Source organism: Poeciliopsis prolifica, unplaced genomic scaffold (assembly GCF_027474105.1).
Source record: "Poeciliopsis prolifica strain line A6 unplaced genomic scaffold, Auburn_PproV2 SCAFFOLD001, whole genome shotgun sequence".
NCBI classification, from domain to species: Eukaryota; Metazoa; Chordata; class Actinopteri; order Cyprinodontiformes; family Poeciliidae; genus Poeciliopsis; species Poeciliopsis prolifica.
In genome coordinates this window covers 2,761,779-2,784,567 of record NW_026562376.1, presented here as the reverse complement: position 1 = coordinate 2,784,567, position 22,789 = coordinate 2,761,779, and the positions used below count along the sequence as shown (strand labels likewise).

Below are 22,789 nucleotides of genomic sequence, written 5' to 3'. Positions count from 1 at the left end.
GAAATGAAAAACTCATCTGACTGAAATTAAGATTTTAATGAACAACTTGTCATAACACAAAATCTTCCATTTTATAATAATGTCAGACTTTATCAGAGTGAAATAAATGAATCCACCCTCACCTTACAAAGTGAAAAAGCAGTGGGTTTTTTCTAAGATATTTATCAACACCTACTTGTTCTTTTCTGAGGAAGAGCTCAGAGGCTTTGTGGCTATGAAAAACACAAGAGTGTAGGAAGAGGACTAACTGAAGGTGTCAGGATGTAATTTACACTCTTCAGTCCATGGCTTTCAAAAACAAACAAGGAGAGAAGGAAAATCACCGGGAGCAAAAGAGGAAGGAAGAAATGAGACAGATCAGGACAAAAGCAAAAACTTCATCACTTAATCAACAAAACAGAGGAAACTAAACAGAAACAGCCAAACCAAATTCATGTTCTTCAAGAGCACTGAATAGGAATCAGCTTACAACTAAACCATGTTGAGCTCTGCCAGCGCTGACTCATCACAAAGCAAAGGCTTGTATTTAACCCAGTTCACTGCAGTGGACCGCCATCGAAAAGCCATTTTCTTCTGCTTCTTGTGGATTTCTATGTTGTAAATGCACACAGACCACTGAAGTGGACACGAATGCATCATAAAATACATTATCAACTACTGGCCATCAGCTGCAAATGCAAGAAATTATTTTTGTTAAATTCAACATGGCTAACAGACAAAAAATGCGTGCCAACCGACTCTGTCCCTCCTTCTACAGTAGACAACTCTTACAGGTAAAAAAACCCATCAGGTAACACCTATAAACCAAGAAAAATTGGTTTCATTCAACTGTTGATAAAACGAGGTTGGAAACCACTAAACTGCTCTGCTTGTTCCAGGTTTTATCCACAGCTCATCTCTGGATGTTGTTTTAAAATGACGGTGCTGCAGCTACATACTGACGCAAATAAACCCGTGAAGGAAAGGTGCCTGGTGCCTCTCTCTGGTTCACCCTGGACAGGTCACCTGTTCAGCAGGACAAACAACCTGGTTTGCACACCTAGTCATGTGTTTAGATTGAGGAGATGCTGGAGAAAACTTTCTTGCTGTAAGGCGACAAGTGCTCCTTTGCTGCTGTGAAACTACTTCCTGAAACTACTTCCTTTAACGGATTAATGTCATTTGCATGCAATTTCAAAGTCAAGGTACACACTGCAAAATATTTCACAAAATATTTCAGTTTTGTCACAAGACAAAACTGATTTATAACTAACTTTTCAGCAAGATATAGGAGCTTGTTTTAATAATTTCTTAATATTAATGAAAAAGCAATAGGTGTACTGGCAGATTATTTCACTTTGTATCGTATTGTATTATTGTAAGTAAAATAATCTGCCAAAGGAGCCAGTACCTTTATTATTATTGACACATCAAGATAGTGTTAAAGTTACTGGTATGGTGCAGTGAAACTACTCCTAAATACAAGTAAAGGTAACTAGTTTGTGCCCACATCTCCCAAGACTGTTGCTGCAAAAGTGACCAATAGACAAATAACTATTGACAGGAAAGTACTTTTCAGGTGTTTGTGAGCATCTAATTGGCTCAAAGAGTCACATTTTACAAGTTGTTTAGCTAAATGGAGGGTATCAGAGTGTAAAATAGAAATGATTCATAAAAAACGCAGCTAATGGTGCAATTAATTGTTTTAATTTTGACCTATAGGAGTTTGAATTCCAGGCATCAGCTTGGGGTTCCTGTAACTGCATATTTAAATGTTTAAAATCAGGAGTTTCTATTATACCAGGGACATGCATTCATGTCCCTGGATGCATGTCCCTGCATGGTTTTGTGGGACATGAATGCATGTCCCACAAAACATGGGACATGCATCCACGTTTTGTGAGGCCAGTTTTAAAATTACAATTCGTTTTTCATACCTGGCTTGCAAAACTGTATTGTACTTTGCATACATTTGGTTGATGTAATCTGAGGTTTAATCTTAAAATCTCAGTTCTAATGCTTTCCAACAGTGTGAAAGATGCTGCAGTGGCTGCTTGTCTCTCTGAATCATCTGACCTGGTTTGCTTGCTGTACTCTGATATCCTCCAGATCTGAAGGCTGCTGCACAGAGCTCTGCATGCAGCTGTAACATCAGGAGTTCATTCTGACTTCCAGAGCAAATGCTCAGTTTCTAAAGCAAGAGAGCAACTTTTTTTTAGATAATTCTCTCTGCAAACTGGACTGGAACCAAATGGAAACATGTTCCTGGTCAAGCACTAACAATAACTCAGCAAAATCCAGTGAAATTAGAGTTTATTTAATGCTTAGAAAGAAATGGTAAAGCTGTACATGTTTTCAGTGGCACACAGCCAGAATATTATCACCGCCTTGTCAAAATTATTCAGTGTTTTCAATTTAAAGTGCCAGAAGGCTTTTTTATGGATTCCTAGAAAAGATCAGAGGACCTTAGTTATAATGAATACTTTATATTCCATTTATTCAACTGAATTGGATACGGTATGAATATTATTAATCCAGGGTTAAGAAGGCCAACAAAATATCAAGCGCAGATTGAAATGGGATTCCCCAAAGAAAACAGCCATCAATCAAACTATCCTCCGAAACAGCAGCCATGTTTTTTTCTGAGAATCAAATTTAGTGATGATCTGTGGATTTGACATGATGCCACAAGGTCAAAGCAACAACATTGGAAAACACAAACTCTCACCATTTTTGATCAAACATCAAGTGCAAAAAAATAAAATATAGATGCTTGCTTTTATTTTAAGTGTTCAAAGATATTTGCACTAGAAATTAGGTAAAACCATATCATGTAACATTTTGTGTTTTTGAAGGAAATTGAGCAACAGAAATTTCAGAAGATTGAAATTTTGGACTTTTGATCTATAATATGTTTCAGCTTAACTAGCGGTTCTTTGACACAGAAATCAGTTAGACTCTCCTGTTTTACAATATAACAGTTTATCTGTTGGATTCTTTTTATTCTATTTTATTTTGAGTGTTTTTGAAGCCTGGTCCCGATCCGTGATGTCTCCAAACTGTTGTGCTTCCGACAACATTTCTCTTGACTTCCTCTTTGTCACCACATCAATCACTGTCAGAAACCTTCATACTGTGGACGCCTGTGACATCATCGCTCAGGCTGCCTGAGTGCAGATTTTTCCTTAATGCTTTATATTTTTATTTTGATCCTTTTGTCGTAACTATATACCATTACTGTTGTCTCAAAACAACAATATTGTTTATTGCAATAACTTCTGGGACAACTTATTGAAAAAGGCTTATGCTTTATGTGAATGTGTGAAAAGAATTGAGTGTCTTTTATTACTTATAATAAATAATAATGGTCAAAATCAACCAGGTAGTTGATTTTCACCATTACCTTTTAAATTTCTGTTAATCTAAAATATTCAACCTGTGTCAAAATGTTTACATCTGAATTGTTTTTTTCCAAATAAATCTTATTCATATAAATAACTCAGCTGAATGTTCCTATAAATCTAGACTAAAAACCCACTTGTTGCCTTTGAACCACAATGAATAGAACACTGATCAATATATTTGGTGTGTATTGATGATCTTAACAATGGCAGCTGACAAAATTTTATGTTTTCGTGCCTTATTGCTGAAATGTACTCCACACTTGATTGATTGATTGATTGATTGATTGATTGATTGAAGCTAACTGAAGATGTCTGCTGTTCTTACTGCCTCAACCACTGAAGCCAGAGAAAGGATTGCATGAAACTCTTCCTCCTCTTATCGAACATGAAGTGCTTCCATGTCAGAAAATCTGTTTTGTGCCAGTGAACAATCAAAGCTAGCTCCAAAGCTCTGACTAATTTGGGGCCAGCGAACTGTGTGGGCCTCCAAACACAAACAGAACACCTACTCCTGCTTCCTGAGTGCTGCCTGGACGTACCGGAGAGCTGCCAGGATATTAGCAACATTTCTTTAAATGTCAGCGCATCAGATTTTAGCTCTAATGTTTTTATCTGCCATGCAAACAGCTGTCATCCCAATTACTTTGACAATCGTACGCATTAGAGAAATATAGCATTATGCATCTGTATAAGCACTCATCCATCCATTTATCAAAACACAAACTATTTTAGTAGTTAAAATAAAAATATATATCTTAATATGCATTAATACACACAAGGAAAAGCTTCCTGGTATTTAATGAAAGATGCAGTATTATGTATTTTCCAGGCACATAATTTCACTTTATAGCACAGCAACGTAACTATGTCAACTTCAACTGTTATAAAAATTTGATATGTCAAATACGACTTAAAATAAATAAAACTTTATGATTTAACGTCTCTGTCTCTTTAAAACCTCCTGCTCTTTCTGAAACAACGCCTGCAGGAAATCACCACAACATGACTCCTCCTTTAAGTAGCTCCTATAATGAGCTCAGCAGGTCAGTTCCACTAGGTGTTTGCTAATTGCTGCTGGCTAGTCTGAAGGAGCAGAGTGGAGATGGTTGCTCTGTGAGGCGGAAGCTTGCAAACTGGAGCGCCAAGGACGGACTTTAAGGCGGGGCGAGGTCTAACCCGGCGTTTTACACATGGTTGCATGGAGATTGAAAGATCTCTCAAAACATGCATAAAACATGCATAGTGTCAAGGCAACACTACTGCTGGTAGTGTTGCATACTACCTGTAGAAGATAAAGGAATAATATTAAAACACGATGGATTATCGACATAATGCTGCCTCATTAAACACTCATCTTAAACATCAGCAGGTTCTTTGTAGCGTTTAAAGTAAATTATCCCAAAGAAATATTGTTTGGCTGTTTGCACAGAAATAATTTATAATTAATAATTATAATTTAATTGTAGAATAACCCACCAAATAATCATTTTGCAAACATAAAGATAAAGGTTTTGAAGAGTAAGGAGTATTTTTTTAATAAGCTTGACTGATTCAGTGACTTGATTTGTGCAGCTCTTCTCTTGGATCTTTACATATCCTGCACGGCTATAAAAAGATATTTTGATGAAATATGCAACAAACCTACAGCGCTCATGCCTCAGTTATCTCCACGTCTGCAGTAACAGCGACTAAATCAGCCTCGTTATTCAGAAGTTTATGTTTCAGGCAGCGTTTCTGCAGGGCATGATTGATTCAGTGAAGTACAGAATATTTTTCTCCTCAAGAGTCTCTGCTGTAAACAGAACGCATTAAAGGGGTAAAAAATCTTTGGATATTTTTCAAGGCAAAATTGAATTTTCTTGTAGCTGATACCTGTTTCTCCATTTAGTCTTTGCTGTTGCAGTTAAAGCACCAAAGATTTGTAAAAACCTCTATTACTGCCACACTGCGTCTGTTTGGACATTCAGTTTGTGATCAATTTTGCAGGAATGTTGTTTCTCCATCTCCTTTATTTCTGCAGCTCTGACCCTGTCTGCGATGCAACTCTGAGTTTGATGCTTTTCAAACGCTTCACCCTGGAGCTCCTGTTAGTCATAAATAAGCCATCTTGAGCCGTTGTAGTCTGGTTCTGCTTTGCCTGCAGAGACTAAGTGACACTGCTTAGGACTGCTTGATGTTTGAGGAAAAAAGACAAAGACATTACTTGTGAGTGCATATTCTGATAATTTCTGTAGTTTGTGGAATCATTTTTTGCCTTAATGGGATTTTCAGTGATTCAACCGAATACTAATGTTGCATTTCTGCAGCTCTGCTTCATGTGTGAAGGAGTTTAATGTCAAAGTACCGTTGCAAGCAGTGAGATGAAAACAGAGCAACACAGGGACAACACAAGATATACCAAACGGCACTCATCCTAAATAATGCAGCAACATGTAGGGGAGGGGCGAGGCGGGGAGGAGGAGAGAAAAACAAAGGGTAGAGTTTGAAGAATACTGGAAATGACAGAAAAAAATACTTGTAAGATATTTAGGGCTGATCCTAATGATTATTGTAGTTAATAATTAATTTGATTATTTTAATGATTAATCTGTAACTTGGATTTAAAAAATGGGCACATTCTGCAGATTTTTTATCTGAGCCTTTTTCATACAAACTTAGAAATGCATTAAAAGATGCAGGAAACTAAACATTGTACATCTGCAGCTAAAAAATACTTCTAACAATTACTAAACTATTTGATGATTATTTTAATAATCAACTAATCAATACTAATAATTTCAGCCCTAAAAGTGTCTTGTGCAGAAAACTATTTTGAGAAGAGTATTGGTAGCAAAGCCATGCATTATCAAAGTGAAATATGAGCAAAGCAACGTTTCTCTGACATCACTATAGTAAGAAATTTGGAGCAACAACTCTCTGAGGTTCATGGCTCCTTTGAAAGGCAGAAAATCTCATTAGATTGATTCACAAATCCAATATGGGCAACATGATAACTGGAGAGGAGTGCAGCTTAAACACAGCGAAAAAGAGAAGCAGAGAAACCAGAGAGCTCAGATAATGGATCATAAATCTGTAAATATGAATTTATACATTCTGGCTTCCATACATCTGCTCTTGGCCACTCAAACTATCCCATCACTATTCTCCATTTTCTGAAAAACAAATACAAAAAAATAATCTATTAAAGATGCAATGACACAGTTTGAGGTTTACCTTAGCTAAGTGATGACAGATCAATATTATAGGAACAAATAATCAAATGCTGGGTTACATTTTGAATCTTTTATGTTCAATTGCCAAATATGTTCTCACAAACAATTCAAGTACAATTAAAAACAAGTGGTGAAGCAGATTGCTTTTTAGCGCTTTTATTGAAGTTGACCATTGTTCATATGCAGGTGGAATACATGCTCAGTATTTATAACAATACACTTTAGTCTTTGCAAAAAGAAGAAAAAAAATCCCTTTAAATGTTTCATATTTTAAGCAAGATGCGGCCCACTTTCAAAAGCATCTAAGCACTGAGATCATCCCCGTCTTCCACTGACAGTGCATGTTCGCTTTCTATATTATCTTCTGCTAACGCAGCAAGTGCTGTGAATTTGTATGTAGATTTATTCCTGAGCGTTCACAGTGCAGAGGTGCTTTTGGGATGCCAGGCTTTGTTAACAGCAGATGTCTTTTCAGTCACCGAACAAAAATACATCCTTATCTGTCTGCAGTCCCGACAAGCAGAAATGCCATTTCAACACACATCCATTCTCTGCCAGTGCAAATGATTCAAATTTAAAACAGAATAAATTAGGAACAACAGCAAGTGAATGTACAATTCATCACCCCTTGAAAAATCCATTTACACTCATATGATGAGGAACAAAAACACCAGCTAAGTTTAAGGGTATCTTTTTTTTTTAGTGCAATTTCACTTATTTTACACCACAGGTCACTTTTTCTTTCATTTACTCCAAAGCATTCACAGAGAAGGAGGCTCAACCACAAGCAAAGTTTTCTTGCAGGTCACATTTAGATTTTTATTAGCGAGTTCAGTAAAATGTTTAGGTAAATTAGTCGAATCTCGGCTCAGGTTTTATCTCTGCAAGCTGCTTCTGTTGAGTTTATTTTACTTTATATTGCCCTCAAGTGGCAGCTGTAATTATACCAACATGTTGCATTAAGTCAAAGATTCAGCAAAAATGTTTTGTGCAACAGAGGAAACTAGAGGAAGAACAGCAACACGAAGTTAAAAGCTAAAGCTAATATGTGCCTTAGTTGACTCCTTGCTTGCAGCAGGCTTTTCGGTCACACTCAGGGCAAAACCTGTTGATATTATGGCCTGAATGGTTTTGGGTGAGACGGTTATGGAGGCCAGCAGCTTGTGACCGAGTTGCAGGATGTGATGTCACTCCACCAAAACGTAACAACTGTTCAAAGCTTCTGTCCAGCTCAGCTTTTAGACTCACAGGCCAACTCTGTCCTCCAGCAGTGCATCTCAGTGTCGTCTGCTCAAGTCTACAACTCAGATCTACATGTTCATGTCCTACATTCCAATGGTCATCTGTGCATTGCAGTATTTTCACTGTTCTGTACAATATTGCACAATTCATCTCATCTGCAGCTACTTTCTCCCAATCACATTATCACACATAATTGTTGCCTGCAACCAATGCTGAGCACAAACTAAAATTACACAAAAAAATGAAAAAAACCTTTGGAAAATGTTCTCAATCTCATACAATTTTCAAGCAGGTATGCAAAGTTCTATTACAGATTAAATTCTAAGGTACAATTCCATCCAGCAATAGAAACTCCAACATTTTTAAATGATGTACTGGATGATCTCTCAGCGGAAAAACACCTGGATGTATCTGGTTATGTTCCATCTGTGTTTTAAAGGGACTGGATTATGTATTTTTCAGTTGCTTGATTGCACCATTTTATAGCATAATCAAGCAACTGTTACCATCAGCTGTTATAAAACAAAAAAACTGTATTAGCCAAATATAACTTAAGAAGATTTGATTTTATAATTTACCACCTTGAAATTAGGCCTTTGTCTCTTTAAGAAGCTTCTGCTTTTTCTGAAACTCCGTCTTCAGGAAGTCATCACAACATGGCTCCTTTCAACCCATCAGCAGCATTTTTACCAGCATTTCACTGAGAATTAGGTCATATACTGAGCTGACCAGGTGTTTGCTAATTGCTGCCGGCTAGTCTGAAGGATCTGAGTGCGGGAGAGCTGTTCTTTGAGGTGAAAGCTTGGAAACTGCAGCCCTGAGGAGGAGCTTTGTCACTGAAGGTGGAACTACATGGAGATTCAAGGATTCCTTAAACATTCATGAAAGACTCAAGGCAACACTCCAGGTAAAGTTAAAAAAAAGAGTAAATTTTATATAATTCTGCCCCACTGATGAACATTGCAACTAAAATAGTTTCCATTTCCTGCAGCGACTCTCTTTGAGCTCCAAGTGCCTGCCTTCTGCAAACAGAAAATTAATGGCCTGATCTTAATGTTCTCCCTCTGTTGGGATGCAAATTGTGCAAAATGCAGAACTGGTGATGCTTTTTCATTGTTTTACAAGTAAAAACAAAAAAATCACTTTTTGGCTACAAGATAAATAATTGCAAGGACATATGAAATAAGTAGGTTAAACTCCCCCAGTGTGACGCAATCAGTCCATCATCATCATTATCATCATCATCTGGTTTGGGTTCTGGTTCGTTGGCAGGAAGTAGATGGACAACCACATTGGGGCTCTGTCTGCATTAAAGTGGGAGCTGTTTGTGTGCAGTTGTTTTAAGTCAATAATTCCTTAATGTTATTGAAAATTATTAGCTTCACTGACAGATTTTTTCATTGACAGGACTTTTTTTCCAATGTTTTTCCAACAATCATCACACATAATTGTTGCCTACAACCAATCCTGAGCACAAACTAAATAATCTGAAATAATCTCCTCATTACTTTTTTCCTAATATTAAGACATTATTCAACCAAACCAAGGGCCTTTATATTGCTCAACTGTTCCTTGTCAGCTCATTTGGTCTTATTTCAAGTGTACTAAGAAATTTGCACTAGAAATTAGAACAAAAATATTTTGTAAGATTTTGCGTTTTTGCAGTGAACACTTCTTTAGGAGCAGACTAAGAAAACTTGCGTGTGAAATATTCTACATTAATCCCATAATTCTCATGTTAAATAATACAGAACCTTTTTCTAGATTATTTATAAGAAGAAAAAGAATCACATCTACAACCTAGAACTCACACAAAGACTAAAGTGCAGAAGCCAAGAATGCATCCTTCTGGCTGTAAATGAGTCAAATTGAGTTGCTACAACATTATTTTGTTTCCTTAACTGCAGATGTGAACATCGAATCCATGGCAGCCAGCTAACCAGGAAGTAGTTAGGAAATTGTCCCATTGTCCCTTTCCTGCAGATGTCCTTCAGTGGACAGATTGGAAATACAGCAGCGTGGAAACAGCCTGGCAGGGCCGTGAGTTCAAACTCCTGTGGAGTGGAATAATGAGCGGAACAGCAGCTTGTGTGGCCTGAGGAGAGAAACGAGCCGAGATGTCAGAGAGTCTCCTCAGGAAGAATCCACCTGAGGCTCGGAAGAGTTACCCTCCGGCTGAGGCTAACCACAGACAATATAGCAATTCAGACCCTAAGAACACAATCACTCCTTAACAAAGACTGAAACATTTATATTTAAGGATAAAATTATATTTGGATTATATTTTCCTGATAAATTCTGGCAGATCTCAAAGCATGAAAGGTTTAATTCTAGTTATTTGATGGAAAACCAGGGTGTTCTCCAGGGCTCAATCCTGGGACCACTAGCCTTTATTTTATTTATAACACTCTTCACATCAGGAATATTAATGTTCAGTTTTCTGCAGATGACAGAATGATATACAGCAATGTTAGTACATTTACAGGAGCTTTTCTCCTGGCTATAAAGTTTGAAATCTGAGTAGCTTACCTTTTGTAACATAAGTTGATTTGTAGGCTGAAAGAAAACTCACCTGTTACAAAGTGATAAATGAAGTGAAGAGCAGCCATGCAAAACTTCAGAAAAATCTCAGGAAATATTTGGATTTTTTTCCAGTATTTTCCTACGTTTATCTTTTATCATCTGTCTGATCAAACCACATTCTTCCCATGTTTTCTGTCTTTTCTTTGGTTTTTGTGATGCTGTTTGTTCTCTAATGTTCTCCAACAAACTTCTGAGGCGACAGCTGCATTAAATTACACACAGCAGGACTCTATGTAATATTAGGGAACTCTTGATTTAATTTCACTGGATTTTATTTAGGGACATGAGATTAAAAAAAAACTTTTTAAAATGCTAAACTATTTTGTGTTGACTTTTCATATAAAACTAAAATAACATCTATTGATGTTTGCAGCTGTAGTGTGACAACATGTGGAGCAGTTGAAGGGATATGAGTATTTTTGCATTTGTTCACTATTATGTCACAATTTCTTACCGTTCAGATGAAATGCAACAGTCCGTGTTTCAGGCTCACTGATCCTCACAGGTAGCTGCAGGAAAAGCCTCGGCTTCCTGACTCTGGAACATGTACTGAGGAAAAACATGCATGCAGTCAAAGACTTTCTACACACGTGAATACAGAAATGACAAAATCTGACATTTTTATTTTATTCAATTATAAGTGATAAGTACAATTTAAGTGTTAGAAATTGAATTTCACTTTGAAATGAATGGATTAATATTTTCCTCAAGTTGTATTTGATTTTTTTAGTCCCATTTCTTTTGCTGAGATGTGCTAAAGATTCCTGTTTGTGTGTGTTAAAGCCACCTTGCTGTGTCTTTCTTCTTCACTGGCTGCTCCATCCTGTAAAGCAGTTATTTGGCGATACAACCAACTTTTCTATGGCCATGCTGTTTGCACTTACCCTCCTGAAAATGGAGCAACATAAATAACACAATGCAAGGTAATTTACTCAAACATGGAGCAGGCAGCCTGGCTGTAAGTGGGGAAACGTTCAGTGCTCTCTAATTACCGGGAGCCATTTGATGACTTTCATCTCCACAAACAAAACCAAACGAGATGAAGAATGAATCAGCTCTCTTTCAGCTCAGAGTCAGAAAAATCAGCTTTTTACAGGAGGAAAATGGCTCAGGAAGACGGCTGATGACGACTTTCAAAGGTTTCCAAGAGCTGTTGATGTTTGAGGATTAAGGGCTGATTAAGGGCTGTTGGAAATAATGAGGCAGGGAAACATGGCATTGCTCTCTGCCCCACCGCCGCTTTTATAAACCGTTTAAATACACCACTGTCAAGCCTTTACCATCCTAACCACGAGTCTCAGGGGTTTGTTAAAGAAAACGATACTAAAATATTATTTTTCTAGTTTCTAGTGCAAATATCTTACTATGCAAGAAATAAGACAAAATTAGTGTGAAAGCAACTTTTCAGCAAAAAGAAGGAGCTTTTATTAGCTCAATAATTTCTTAATATTTATTAAAAAGTGGCCAGATGATTTTTTCACTTCTGCAGATGACAAGATATTTTACATCAAGTGAAAAGACACTCATTTATTTTACAAGTAAAAATATTTTCCAGGGGAACTATCATGTTTTTTAAAATCAACATTAAGGAATTACTGACCAAAACAAGCTTCTTTATCTCACTGAAAAGTTATTTTAAGTTAGGTTGAACTTATTTTGAGTGAAGTACGATTTTGTGTTTTTGCAGTGCAGCATCATTAAGCACTGGATTTCCAGTTTGTTTACTTGTTGTTAGCTGTGAAATGTTCTTTCTCAGTGCAGTGAAAGCCTGCTTGACCTCAGAGCTGCAGCATCCTGTCTGTGCTCTCCTGGCTGGTGAGAAAAATTGGACCTCAGAGACGTTATTGATTACTCTGTGAGCTCAGGCTTTTAGTGTTTGTGTCTCGGAAGCTGGAAATGAACCGAGCCCCTGAAAGACCTCCTGTTTAGAGCGCTGAATGATAATAGAAGGATCATACTGTCCAATCTCATCATCTTCCTAACTGAGGCCTTCACTATTAAAAAACCTTACAAGATCCTTTACTGTTTACTACAGAACTTGTTGAGTTTAATGATTTAACTTCCTCTCCCCATCCTTTACAGTATTGATGAATTTGTGGGATCAGTGCTTAGGTTTTGCTTCCCACTCATAAATTCCTCCAGCTTCCTTGACAGCTTTAAGAAAATAGTTGGTATCTACTGCTATTACTTTTTGACAAAGTTATTGATTTTTCTTCAAATCTGTTCTAACAAATTTTGCTGGATGATAATTTGTCCCAGAAGTTATTGCAATAAAGGGCAATATTGCTGTTTCGAGACCATATTCAAGTAAAAAATGCTAGAGACAAAATTATTCAGGAAATTATTATAAAAAATTCAATAATCATTGATGAACACTGGAATCCAAAATGAATAAACGAAACAACAGAATCATAAATGAATCATAAAATAAATCTGTCCTTCAAGAAAAAGGCAAGTTGAGTCTAAAGCACCAGACTGAAGAATCTTCTCTTCCAGTTTTTGGTAGAAAAAGAGAAAATAGAAAAGCAATAAATCATGCAAATGGAAATTATTGACCTTGGTTAATTGATCATGTAGTTAATTGATTTACTGTTTATTGTGACAGGTCTATTTGTAAACTCAAGATCCTCTCCATATTTCAGAGATTTCATGAAGGACCTCCATTAACCACAATCAGCAATAATCAATGATTACTGCAGACATTTTCTTCAAATCTCGTTTTTAGATCAATGGTGATTTGCAACAGATTTTTAGAATCTGTTGTTCTAATCAAAAGTATTATTTTATGTGAAATGAAGAATAAAATTCACTTTTACAGAAAGATATTGTCATCACAAGTCAAAAATCATACATGTGATTTCATTTCTCATTTCTTCACCTGCGAATTTCCGCTCATACGTTTGGAAAATGTATCTTATTTATTCGTTATATTGGTTTTTATTGTTAAAGATGATTTGTTCAAGACACAAAATACCATTGTTCCCTTTCCATGTTTCTTATCATGTTTTGTTTCTCCGTTAATTATTTAAAACTCAGTTATTTAGTTTGGTTTGTTTTGTGTTTTGTCTGCAGCAACAAGGAAGGTTTGAACTCACAGATTTCAGGTTGGATTCCATCTCTGTGAAGTTCCACTCAGTCAGAGGAAGGTTTAAACTGAAAGGCTGTGGAAACACGTGAAGAAGAAAAACTTAATGATTCACATCTTCATTATATAACAATAACAAGCAGATGCATCTTAACTGAAACCATGGTGACCAGTTCACTGACTTTCAGTTTGTGGTTTAATTGTCAAAGAAAAGAAAGAAGAACGTGATCATAATTAGGAAATTGAATACCAATCAAATTTAATTAAATGCATTCATTAATTGATTACAATGGATGTGAAAATGTCTGCATTCATGGTTTTCACAGTTTATACTGCAGCATTCTAACTAACTTCAAAACTAATGTCTTGAAGTTAGTTATTCTACAGAGATTTTTATCATATGAGCAGCTTCACTCCAAGCTAACATTGAATTTTCCATCTTAAATGCCACCAATTAGCAGGTTAAACGTTAACATTTGTGACAAGACAAGTCACAAAAAGATCAAACAAACATTTCTGGTTTGGAAGTGTGAAGGAAAACAACAATTTTTGAAAAGATCCATGTTTGGAGAAATTTAAAGACAAGCAACTGGACAAGGACAAAGAGTTAGGATTGTTTTTGGCCCACAGGAGTTTGCACTTGTTAATTGGAATAAATTTTAATTTAATAAAACATTTTTATGAATAACTGCATCCTTACATCCATTACGGCGCCGGCTCCAGCTTCCATGGCGCTCTGCTGGTGGCTCCTGAGCAGCAGCTGCTGCAGCTCCTCCAGACTCATGTCTACATTCTCCACCGACTCTGGAAGCTCGCCTCTGCACACACGCACCAATATTCAACACACACACGGGTTTCTGTCAGGACGTCCAGCCGGGATAACGTACCGGTCCAGGGTGGGTCTCCTGTTCCTCCTCTCCACCAGGGAGGCTGCGGAGCCCCTCCCCTCCAGGACAGACTGCACCATGGCGACCGGGAGGACCGGAGGCTCAGAGGAGCAGACCTGACAGGTGGAGGTCATGGCCGCCGCCGCCTCTCCTCCGTCAGCGGCGCCTCCCTTCCCTCCGCCGCGGACTCCTGGGCTCACAGGCTCCTCTTTGATGAGCATCATGCTTTTCTGCCTTAGCGTGGAAGCAGAGACAGTTTCTAACACTGAGGCTGTTTTCACCCCTGATGCTCCAATAGACTCGGTTAAAGTGGGTCAAATGTTTGGGTAACACTTTATTTGACGGGTTGTGAATACGACTGTCATGACTTCGTCATAAACATGACATCACGCCCGTCATGAACGCCAGTAAGTCTTCATGAATATTTATGACTGTTGTCATAAAGTGTTGTTCAGTAAATATTCACAAAGACTTGCTTATGTTCATGACAGGTGTTATGTTTATGACGGTGTCATGCCTGTCTTATTCAAACCTGTCAAATAAAGTGTTACCAACATTTTCAGCTTGTCATTCACTTTCACACTAAATGAACCAAACACTTACAGCAGCCTGTTCCCCTCCTCACCTGTGGAGGCGCTGCACCAAGAATAGCTGAAGGAAACCTGAAAGAAGACGTGAGCACAACTTCCTTCACAGAATGTAAACAAAAATGGAGTAGAGTCAGATTTTGATTTCTCTTTTGTTCTTTGGTAAAAGATTAAGAATCATTTGTCCTGCTACCAGCTCCTAGTCTAGCGCATTTGTTTTGGTTGTATTTACCCAGAATGCTTTATGTTGTAGTCCGCTTCCTTCCTTTGGTCCACTTGAGTCCAAATTTGCATTCAAACTGCACTTTGATTGAACAGAGATCAAGGTTTGTAGACGGACCAGAGCTTGTGTTTTTGGTCCGTATCAAGAGTTTGATTAGCATTCACACCTCCCAAAGCAAACAAAACACAAATGAGCACCAGGCCAGTTTAGTCCGCTTTAACTGAACTACAGTTTGTTTGTCTGGAAAGACCGATTTGTTTGGGAAGATGTGAATGTGTAATCAAACTATGATGCAGATCAAAAAAGCGAACTAGCGTCCTACAATCTAACAATGGCTAAAATCTGATGCCACTCCATTTTTATTTACATTTTGTGAAGAAGAAAGTTGTGCTCAGTGTCTTCTTCTGGTTTTTGTGTTGCTTCCTTCAGTGGTTTTAGGTGAGGAGGGGAACAGGTTTAAAAAGGTTTGGTTAGTTTGACTCATTGTTGTGTGAAAGCAAACTGCAGCAGCTGAAATGAACCTTTAACCGGATGTTGTCTGGGAGAAGACAGCGGTTCTGATAAATCAGTGTTTACAGTTCTGACTCACCTGCTGTCAGCAGACTGCATCTGAATGGCCATGCTGGCCTGAGTCATGTCAGTAACATCTGAAATGATCGGTCCTCCTGTCAGTCCATCCGTCGAACAAGATGCAGCATCGCTGGATGGCTGAGAAGGGACAAAAACAAAAAAAACAAAGTGGCATTTCGTTTAGTAAAACTGAAACTTTTTTTTCAAAGCGGAGATCTCAGACCCAGTTTTAATGTTGCTGCCTCTTTCTCTGCCCCTCCTTCAGAAGAATCCTATGTTTAACTGTCTGTTTGCAGTCAGAAACACACCTAAATAGTTGGCCACTGCACTCTGCTTCCCTCTAGCGTTCAGTTAACAAACTGCTCAAAAAGGTTTCTCAACAAAAATTTATTCTATGCATTTGAAGAATCAACTATTACAATTTAAGACATTCTGATTAAAATTTCATAACAGCATATTAGGTCTTTGTAGATAGAAAAAACAAGAATAAATTTTTGCCAAAAGCTCAGAAATTTTTAGATTAGGGTTATTTCTTTTTCAGAACTTTCTAGAAAAAGAAATGTTTGAAAAGTCAAACATTTTCTAGAAAAAACATGGAAACCTCTGAGTTTTTCTGAGTTTATGAAGGCAAATATTCTGGAAATCGTATATTTCCTTATTTTTACCGAGATTTACCGAGGAAAGTTTTGACTTTCCAAACTCTGAAATCTGCATTTCTAGAAAATTCTAGAAAAAGTTTTTGATGGAAATTTCCCCCTTTTTTTCTATAATGGTCATAAAACACTGTAGTAAAATTTGCAACATTGCTGCACGCAATGCCATAAATACAGCTGCGTCCCTGCATGCATAACCAGTCAGAAACCCGCGGCTGTAACTTGGAAGCTGCAGCTGAGGTTCAGTTCATGTGGCTGCTAGCAACATTTGTTCTGAACATGGGAGGTCACTATTTTAGCATTAATAACTGTAGAGCGAGACGTTCTAGCAAATCTAATATGGCTTACTGACGTTTAGGTCACGTTTCTTTGTTACATTTTACTATAATTGTCTGGTTTACTTACTGAGTGGATGTAGTAGGATTCATGCACCGGCTCGATGGGATGGCTGTGGCTGAACTTGGGCAGAGGAGGGCTGGGAGCGACGTCATCCAACATCAGAGGCCTGATGGGATAAAAATGGTTCAGTCAGGAGGATTGACTGACTTGAAGGAATTGACTGAATTGAAGGAAGAGTTAAAAATGGTTTCCAGGTGTGCTGAAGTGACATATTTCAGTTAAAGCTCAATATTCACTTTTTGAAAAATCATTTATGTAATTATTAAACCCAGACGTTTGGCTTCTTGTTTTCTGGCATCAAAATCAGACAATGCATGAGTAATTCAATTCAAACAGGTGTTGAAACTCTTTAAGGGAAATACTTTTTCTGTTCAATCAGTGACTCGGATAAAGCTTATTATTTTGTTCCCTGTCTGATTGTTGTGATTCCAATGAGCCATGAAAACAGCATTTATCCTCTTTAAGATATTTTTGCTTTTTTTTCTTTTTAAATCAAACAAACATGTTTAAACTCATCCACAAATGTAGCCTGAGACAATGCAAAATGCAGCCATCAGTGATTTTAATTATTAAAGGAAATTAGAGCCATTTGAACCAACCTGACTCTATGTAGGAATATATTGATTCAATAGAACTTGTCTGGAATTTGAATTTAAAAGTTTGCAAAAAGGCTACAGTCTAATAAAATGAAAAGAACAATTGAGAATTTTTTATGACAATCTTTCAGACCTTAATGAGAGTATTAAGTGTTTTCTAGGCACATAGTGACACTTTATACCAAAGTCAAGTAGCTATGCTTATAAATATATTAAATATGACTTAACTTTGTAATTTAAAATTTCTGTTTTTAAAGAGACAGAAATTGTCTCCGTCTCTTTAAAAACTCCTTCTCTTTCAGGATATTATCACAACATGGCTTCTCTATTTAACCCACCTTTAACAATGTTTTGATCAGGGTTTCACAAAGAAGTAGTTTGTATGAAATTTTTCACTAATGTACAGTTCCAACAGGTGTTTGCTAATTGCTGCTGGCTAGTCTGAAGGAGCTGAGTGGGACAGTGACCGGGCACAGTTGCTCTGCTTCAGATCTTCTTGTTTTTTGGTTAAACCTCTTTAAATGGTTAACACATTGTGACTAATCCAGAAAGTAACAAAAGAAATCTGGATTTCATAAAGATGAAAGAAAGAAAACTTGTATGTTTCTACCAAACAGACGTGGATATCCAAAGTTTTTTCTTTTTTTTTTGTCACTTTTGTATTTGGGTGTGCCTCTCCTTTCTCATCCTGGCCTTGTTCACGCTCAGCAACAACGCTGAACCAGCATTTCACCCACATTGACTACAACAAGGTCACACACCGTGTGGCGCTGCCTTGCCTGACTGATTCAGCACATGTCTCCATTCACAGCGAGCGTTGAGTTAGATGCTTTGGTTTGTCAGCCCTTCCCTCCACCCCGCAGCACAGCTCTGTTTGTCCCGTTTTTGTTGACAGTTGCCGTGTGTGTGTGTGAGTGTGTGTGTGTGTTCACTCACAGTTTTCTCTTCAGGCCCACAGCGCTGGGTGTGCTGGGCTGCATCTGGCTGAACAGAAACTGGATCAGCTAGGGAAGAGGGAGAAAGCACAGCATGAATCAGCATCCTGGCTCAGAACTCAAACAAATTTTCTACAATATTTATCAGAAATTATACATTATCTTTTTATAAAAAGCTCCTGGCTGAACCTCTGATCCAAGTGTTGAAATCATTTCTGATCTCAAACTATGGAATCGGATTTCCTCCATGGACCATGAATTCATTTTAATTGTTCCTGTTTGAATCACTTTTTGTTTTCAGAAGTGAACTCACTTTGTTCATGACCTTTTGTTGCTGTGTATGGTTCTGTCTCAGTGAAACCACTTCTCTCCACAGAACCTCATTCTGCCTGCCAGCAGGAGCAAAAACAAAACCTGATTAGAAGGTGAAAAGTCTTATCTGGAGTTTAAATGTATTTGCAGACATTGTTGTTGTGAGGACCAAGGCTGCACAACAACCTGAGTCATAATCATCAGTTGTGACTTAGCAGGGTGCAGAATCAATATGATCAATATTGCAAATCCAAAAGCTAAAGCGATTGGTGAATCATGGTTACCTTGTCAGTTAAGCTGCCAGAAGGTAGAAACTAATGAGAAGAGCAACATTTTAGCTCATCACAAAACCAAAACTTGGTTCATGCATTATCATTTAGATGTTTTATGAATCAGGATTTTGAATAAAAGGAGGTTTTGTGTGTGTGTGTGTGTGTGTGTGTGTGTGTGTGTGTGTGTGTGTGTGTGTGTGTGTGTGTGTGTGTGTGTGTGTGTGTGTCAGTCAGGTGATGAGATGAACATTCTCTCCTCACATCAGCGAACAATGCTGAGCATAAAGCCGCTCCTTCACACAATAGAAGCAGAGCAGCTATTTTCAGCAGCTGTGGCCTCTGGAGAAAATGTCAGTTCATCCGCTCACTGATCGGTTCCAACATAACGGGAAGAATAAAATGTCAGATCAGAAGTTGCTCTGATACCGCAATGATTCACAGTAGTGGATCCAAAAAACTTTTTATTGAAATCAACAAATTCTGCACAGACACATCAATAAACTACACATTTGTGTATAAAATTTTATAAAATGTAACTTTTTCTTTTGAGCGACGTGTTTTGTGGATTTGCAGAAGAACTGTGGACAAATGCAGGAAAAATGACCCAAGAGTTGGGTTGGACTCTACATTATGATGTCACCAGGTGACTCAGAACCCATCCAATCACTGATCAGATGCTTAGAGCAGATAAATGTGTGGATGAGCCAAAACTTTCTCCAGCTGAACAGGAACAAAACTGAAGTTATTATCTTTGGACCTAAAGAGGAACAATCTAGAATCAACCCACAGCTTCAGTTATTACAACTAAAAACCAAAGATCAGGCCTGAAACCTGGGAGCAGTGACGAACTCTGACCTGAACGTTCAGGGCCACATAGAGACAGTTACAAAGTCGACATTCTATCACCTGAAGAACATTTTCAGGATTGGAGGACTAATGGCTCAGCAAGAGCTAGAGAAACTCATCCATGTGTTTAGTTGCATTGATTACTGTAACAGCGCCTTCACAGGATAATTTGAGGTGTAACTGTATTTAAAAGCAAACTGTGTGTTCACTCACTGCTTCATGTCCTGCATCTGACACTCCATGTTGTCCTGCTGCGTCCTCAGAAGCTGAACTTCGTACAGCAGCTTGCTGAGGTCCTCCTGCCGGACTTTAGTCTCCTCGCTTTTCACGATGGACACCTGGACAAAAACATCAAGGGCTAAAAAAAATAATCTTGATATTTGAAAATAATTATTATTTGAAATAATTTGTTGAACTCCGATTTTATCTCATCGTATTTATATTCCAAACTCTGTTATTTGTGAAATTTGGTGTTAAATAATAGCATTATAGACTATATCTTGCTAAAAAGTTACCTGTCAGCCAGTTTCATCTCAGGTCAAGTGTATTAAGATATTTGCACAAGAAACTAGACAAAAATACTAGTAAGCTTTTAAATTTTTGAGAGATCAGCTGAGAATTTAGAGCTAAGTACTCAGACCTGACAGGAGGAAACTGGAATCGAACCTACGGTCCGCCAATTTCAAACCTCCTGTCCCCTCTGTGGCTCAGCTGGATAAATGAGATAAACTCATTTATAAATTCATTTATCCAGAGACTCTTTTGAAGTCATGGTTTATTAACAAAGTTTATTGTTTGTTTCCACCAAAAGCTTCTTGTTTCAGAGCAACTACTACATTCATTTGTAAGTTTGCATAGTTTAATAATCATTTGAAGCTGCTTTAAAGTACATTTTGCATCAGCCCCTTATAGTTTAAGCCAGAGGTATTCAACGTGTGGCCCGAGGGCCATTTGTGGCCCCTGAATGATACAACTTTGCCCCACTGGAGATGGAGACGTTTAGACCCACAAATTAAAATCGTCTGACATGGAATTGAACACCAAAGCAGACCTCGATGAACCCAAACTGGTTTTTTGTATTTTTGTTGAGGATTTTGCATTTTTTAAAGCTGCTGTTTGCAGCTTTGTCTGAGCTGACAACCCTTTTTTAGACATTTCCAGCAAAGAAAATACATTCTCCTGAAGATCAGTTTTCATGTTTGATAGTTTAGTTCCAGATAGTGTTTTGTGTGTGTGCGTGTGTGTGCGTGTGTGTGTGCATACACACCTTCCTCTTGATGTGCTCCAGCATGTGCTCGTGTCCCTGCAGGAAGTAGAGGTGCTGGAACTCCGTATCGTCTCTTTCAGGCTTCACCAGGCCGCTTTGCTCGATGTTCACCACTTTACGGAAACCGTCTGATAAAATCCGGCAGAGCGGAGGAGTAAACACACCGATGACATGAGTTAAAAAAACAAGAGGGTTATACTCACACATGTTGAGCTGTCGAACGAAGCTCGCCATGTTGTTGTGTTTAAAGTATTTCGGCAGAACCTCTTTGGCAAAGCGGCCCTGGTCAAACACATGGAAACTTGTTCCTGTCTGTAAAACAGATAAAGTGTCAGGGCTGAAGTGTTTGTTGAATTATTTAACCATTTCAGGAATTAAAAGCAGAAGTACTGCATAAAACTTCTTATTCTTTATGTTTCAGAGCATTGGTATGATGTAAGTTAATTACAAATGATAGCAGGTGTTAGGATTGGTGAAGCTGCTGGTGTTGACATGTTGCATGTGTCAAACACAAGGTCTGGGGACCAAATCTGGCCCGCCATCGATTATTACATGGCCCTCTAGATTCCAGAGGTATCCATAAATAGAACCTTATTTAAGTTGTGTGCTTAAATATTATTTTATTAATCAAATCAAAGTGATTTTTATCTCTTTATTGCCAAATTATATAAGTCAATGCTTCCGTTTTACTCCGATTGCGGAAATTAACTCAACATTAAATTGAGTTATTTTTGTGCCAATGCATAATTGAGTTCATTGAAAATTTTCCCCAAAAATTATCAAAAACATAATTGACTTCTACACTTCTGCCTCAGTTTTACATGATGAAAAGTTATAGTTTGTGATTGATTATTTGCCAGTAATAAAAAGTCACATTTACCGTCATACTTAAGTGCAGAGACAGTTCTAACAGTTTGTTTACCTGGTTTGTTGATATATTCTAGCACAATCAGCCCTTTAAGAACATTCATGATCAAAAATGAAAACTAGTCTGATACCCCTGAGATGTTAGCATTGGGGGCCCCAAATGAAAACATGCGCTGGGTCCCAAAAATGCTTGGGCTGGCCCTGGTTGAGCAGAACTCACAGCGCTCCAGCAGATGAGGTGGTTGGTGTCTGGATCCTCCACCAGCGTCCACAGTTTGGTGAGAAACGCCGGCACGTTGCTGCCGTAGCTTCCGTCCACACCGGCAACACCTGGAGACTCCTGCATGTTCACCCTTCCTGGTCCACTTCACAGCAGGAAAACCAAATGTAAGGAAACCTGTGGCGCTTCCCAGATTAGTCCATGTTAGTGAGTGATCCGTCTCCGATAATCCCAGGTCTCTTCGGTTCCATCTCAGTTAGACTTTCTCTGTTTGTTTCAGTCTTTTTGGGCAGATTATCGTTTTTCACTTTTCTCCCCCTGTCATCATCCAACTGAATGCTCTCACAGAACATCCATGTCAGCACACAGAATACAAGCCCACCCACCAACGGCCTCCCAATGACAATCCCAAGAGTCTAACAATACACTGATCACACAAAACAGTTCAACAATACACGCTGAAAGCGCCGCTGGGTGACTCAAACACTGAGCTCAGGGTTAAAGTCCTGACAGGACTCATGGCGGGAATGAACTGAAAATTATCAACTGGATTCTTTTTTTTTCCCCCTCACTCATTTGTTCATAACTTTTAAGAAATTGCCCAGATAGATGGGGATCAAACAATAAATGATGATGAATCGATTATTGAA

At 38.0% G+C, this 22,789-nt stretch overlaps 1 protein-coding gene across 1 annotated transcript; it reads right to left on the bottom strand.

The window, feature by feature from the left end:
* Positions 1-6,753: 6,753 nt before the first annotated feature.
* hsf4 (heat shock transcription factor 4) lies at positions 6,754-22,446 on the bottom strand. The gene is made up of 13 exons (XM_055051915.1): positions 22,140-22,446; positions 21,256-21,364; positions 21,053-21,180; positions 19,999-20,123; positions 18,669-18,744; positions 18,357-18,424; positions 16,831-16,930; positions 15,792-15,910; positions 14,393-14,626; positions 14,206-14,323; positions 13,516-13,581; positions 10,875-10,969; positions 6,754-9,932 (listed from the first exon to the last, which is right to left on the bottom strand). Exons 1-12 carry the CDS (start codon positions 22,263-22,265, stop codon positions 10,910-10,912), a joined length of 1,329 nt encoding a protein of 442 aa, XP_054907890.1. The 5' UTR covers positions 22,266-22,446; the 3' UTR covers positions 6,754-9,932; positions 10,875-10,909.
* Positions 22,447-22,789: the final 343 nt, after the last annotated feature.

Bases quoted from the DNA above. Each gene is read 5' to 3' on its own strand.
- hsf4 (XM_055051915.1), bottom strand. From the start codon at position 22,265: ATGCAGGAGTCTCCAGGTGTTGCCGGTGTGGACGGAAGCTACGGCAGC. The intron at 18,425-18,668 runs GTGAGTTCACTT...CCTCTTCCCTAG, and splicing joins AACAAAAGGTCATGAACAAA to CTGATCCAGTTTCTGTTCAG. The intron at 14,627-15,791 runs GTGAGTCAGAAC...TTCCACGCTAAG, and splicing joins ATGCAGTCTGCTGACAGCAG to GCAGAAAAGCATGATGCTCA.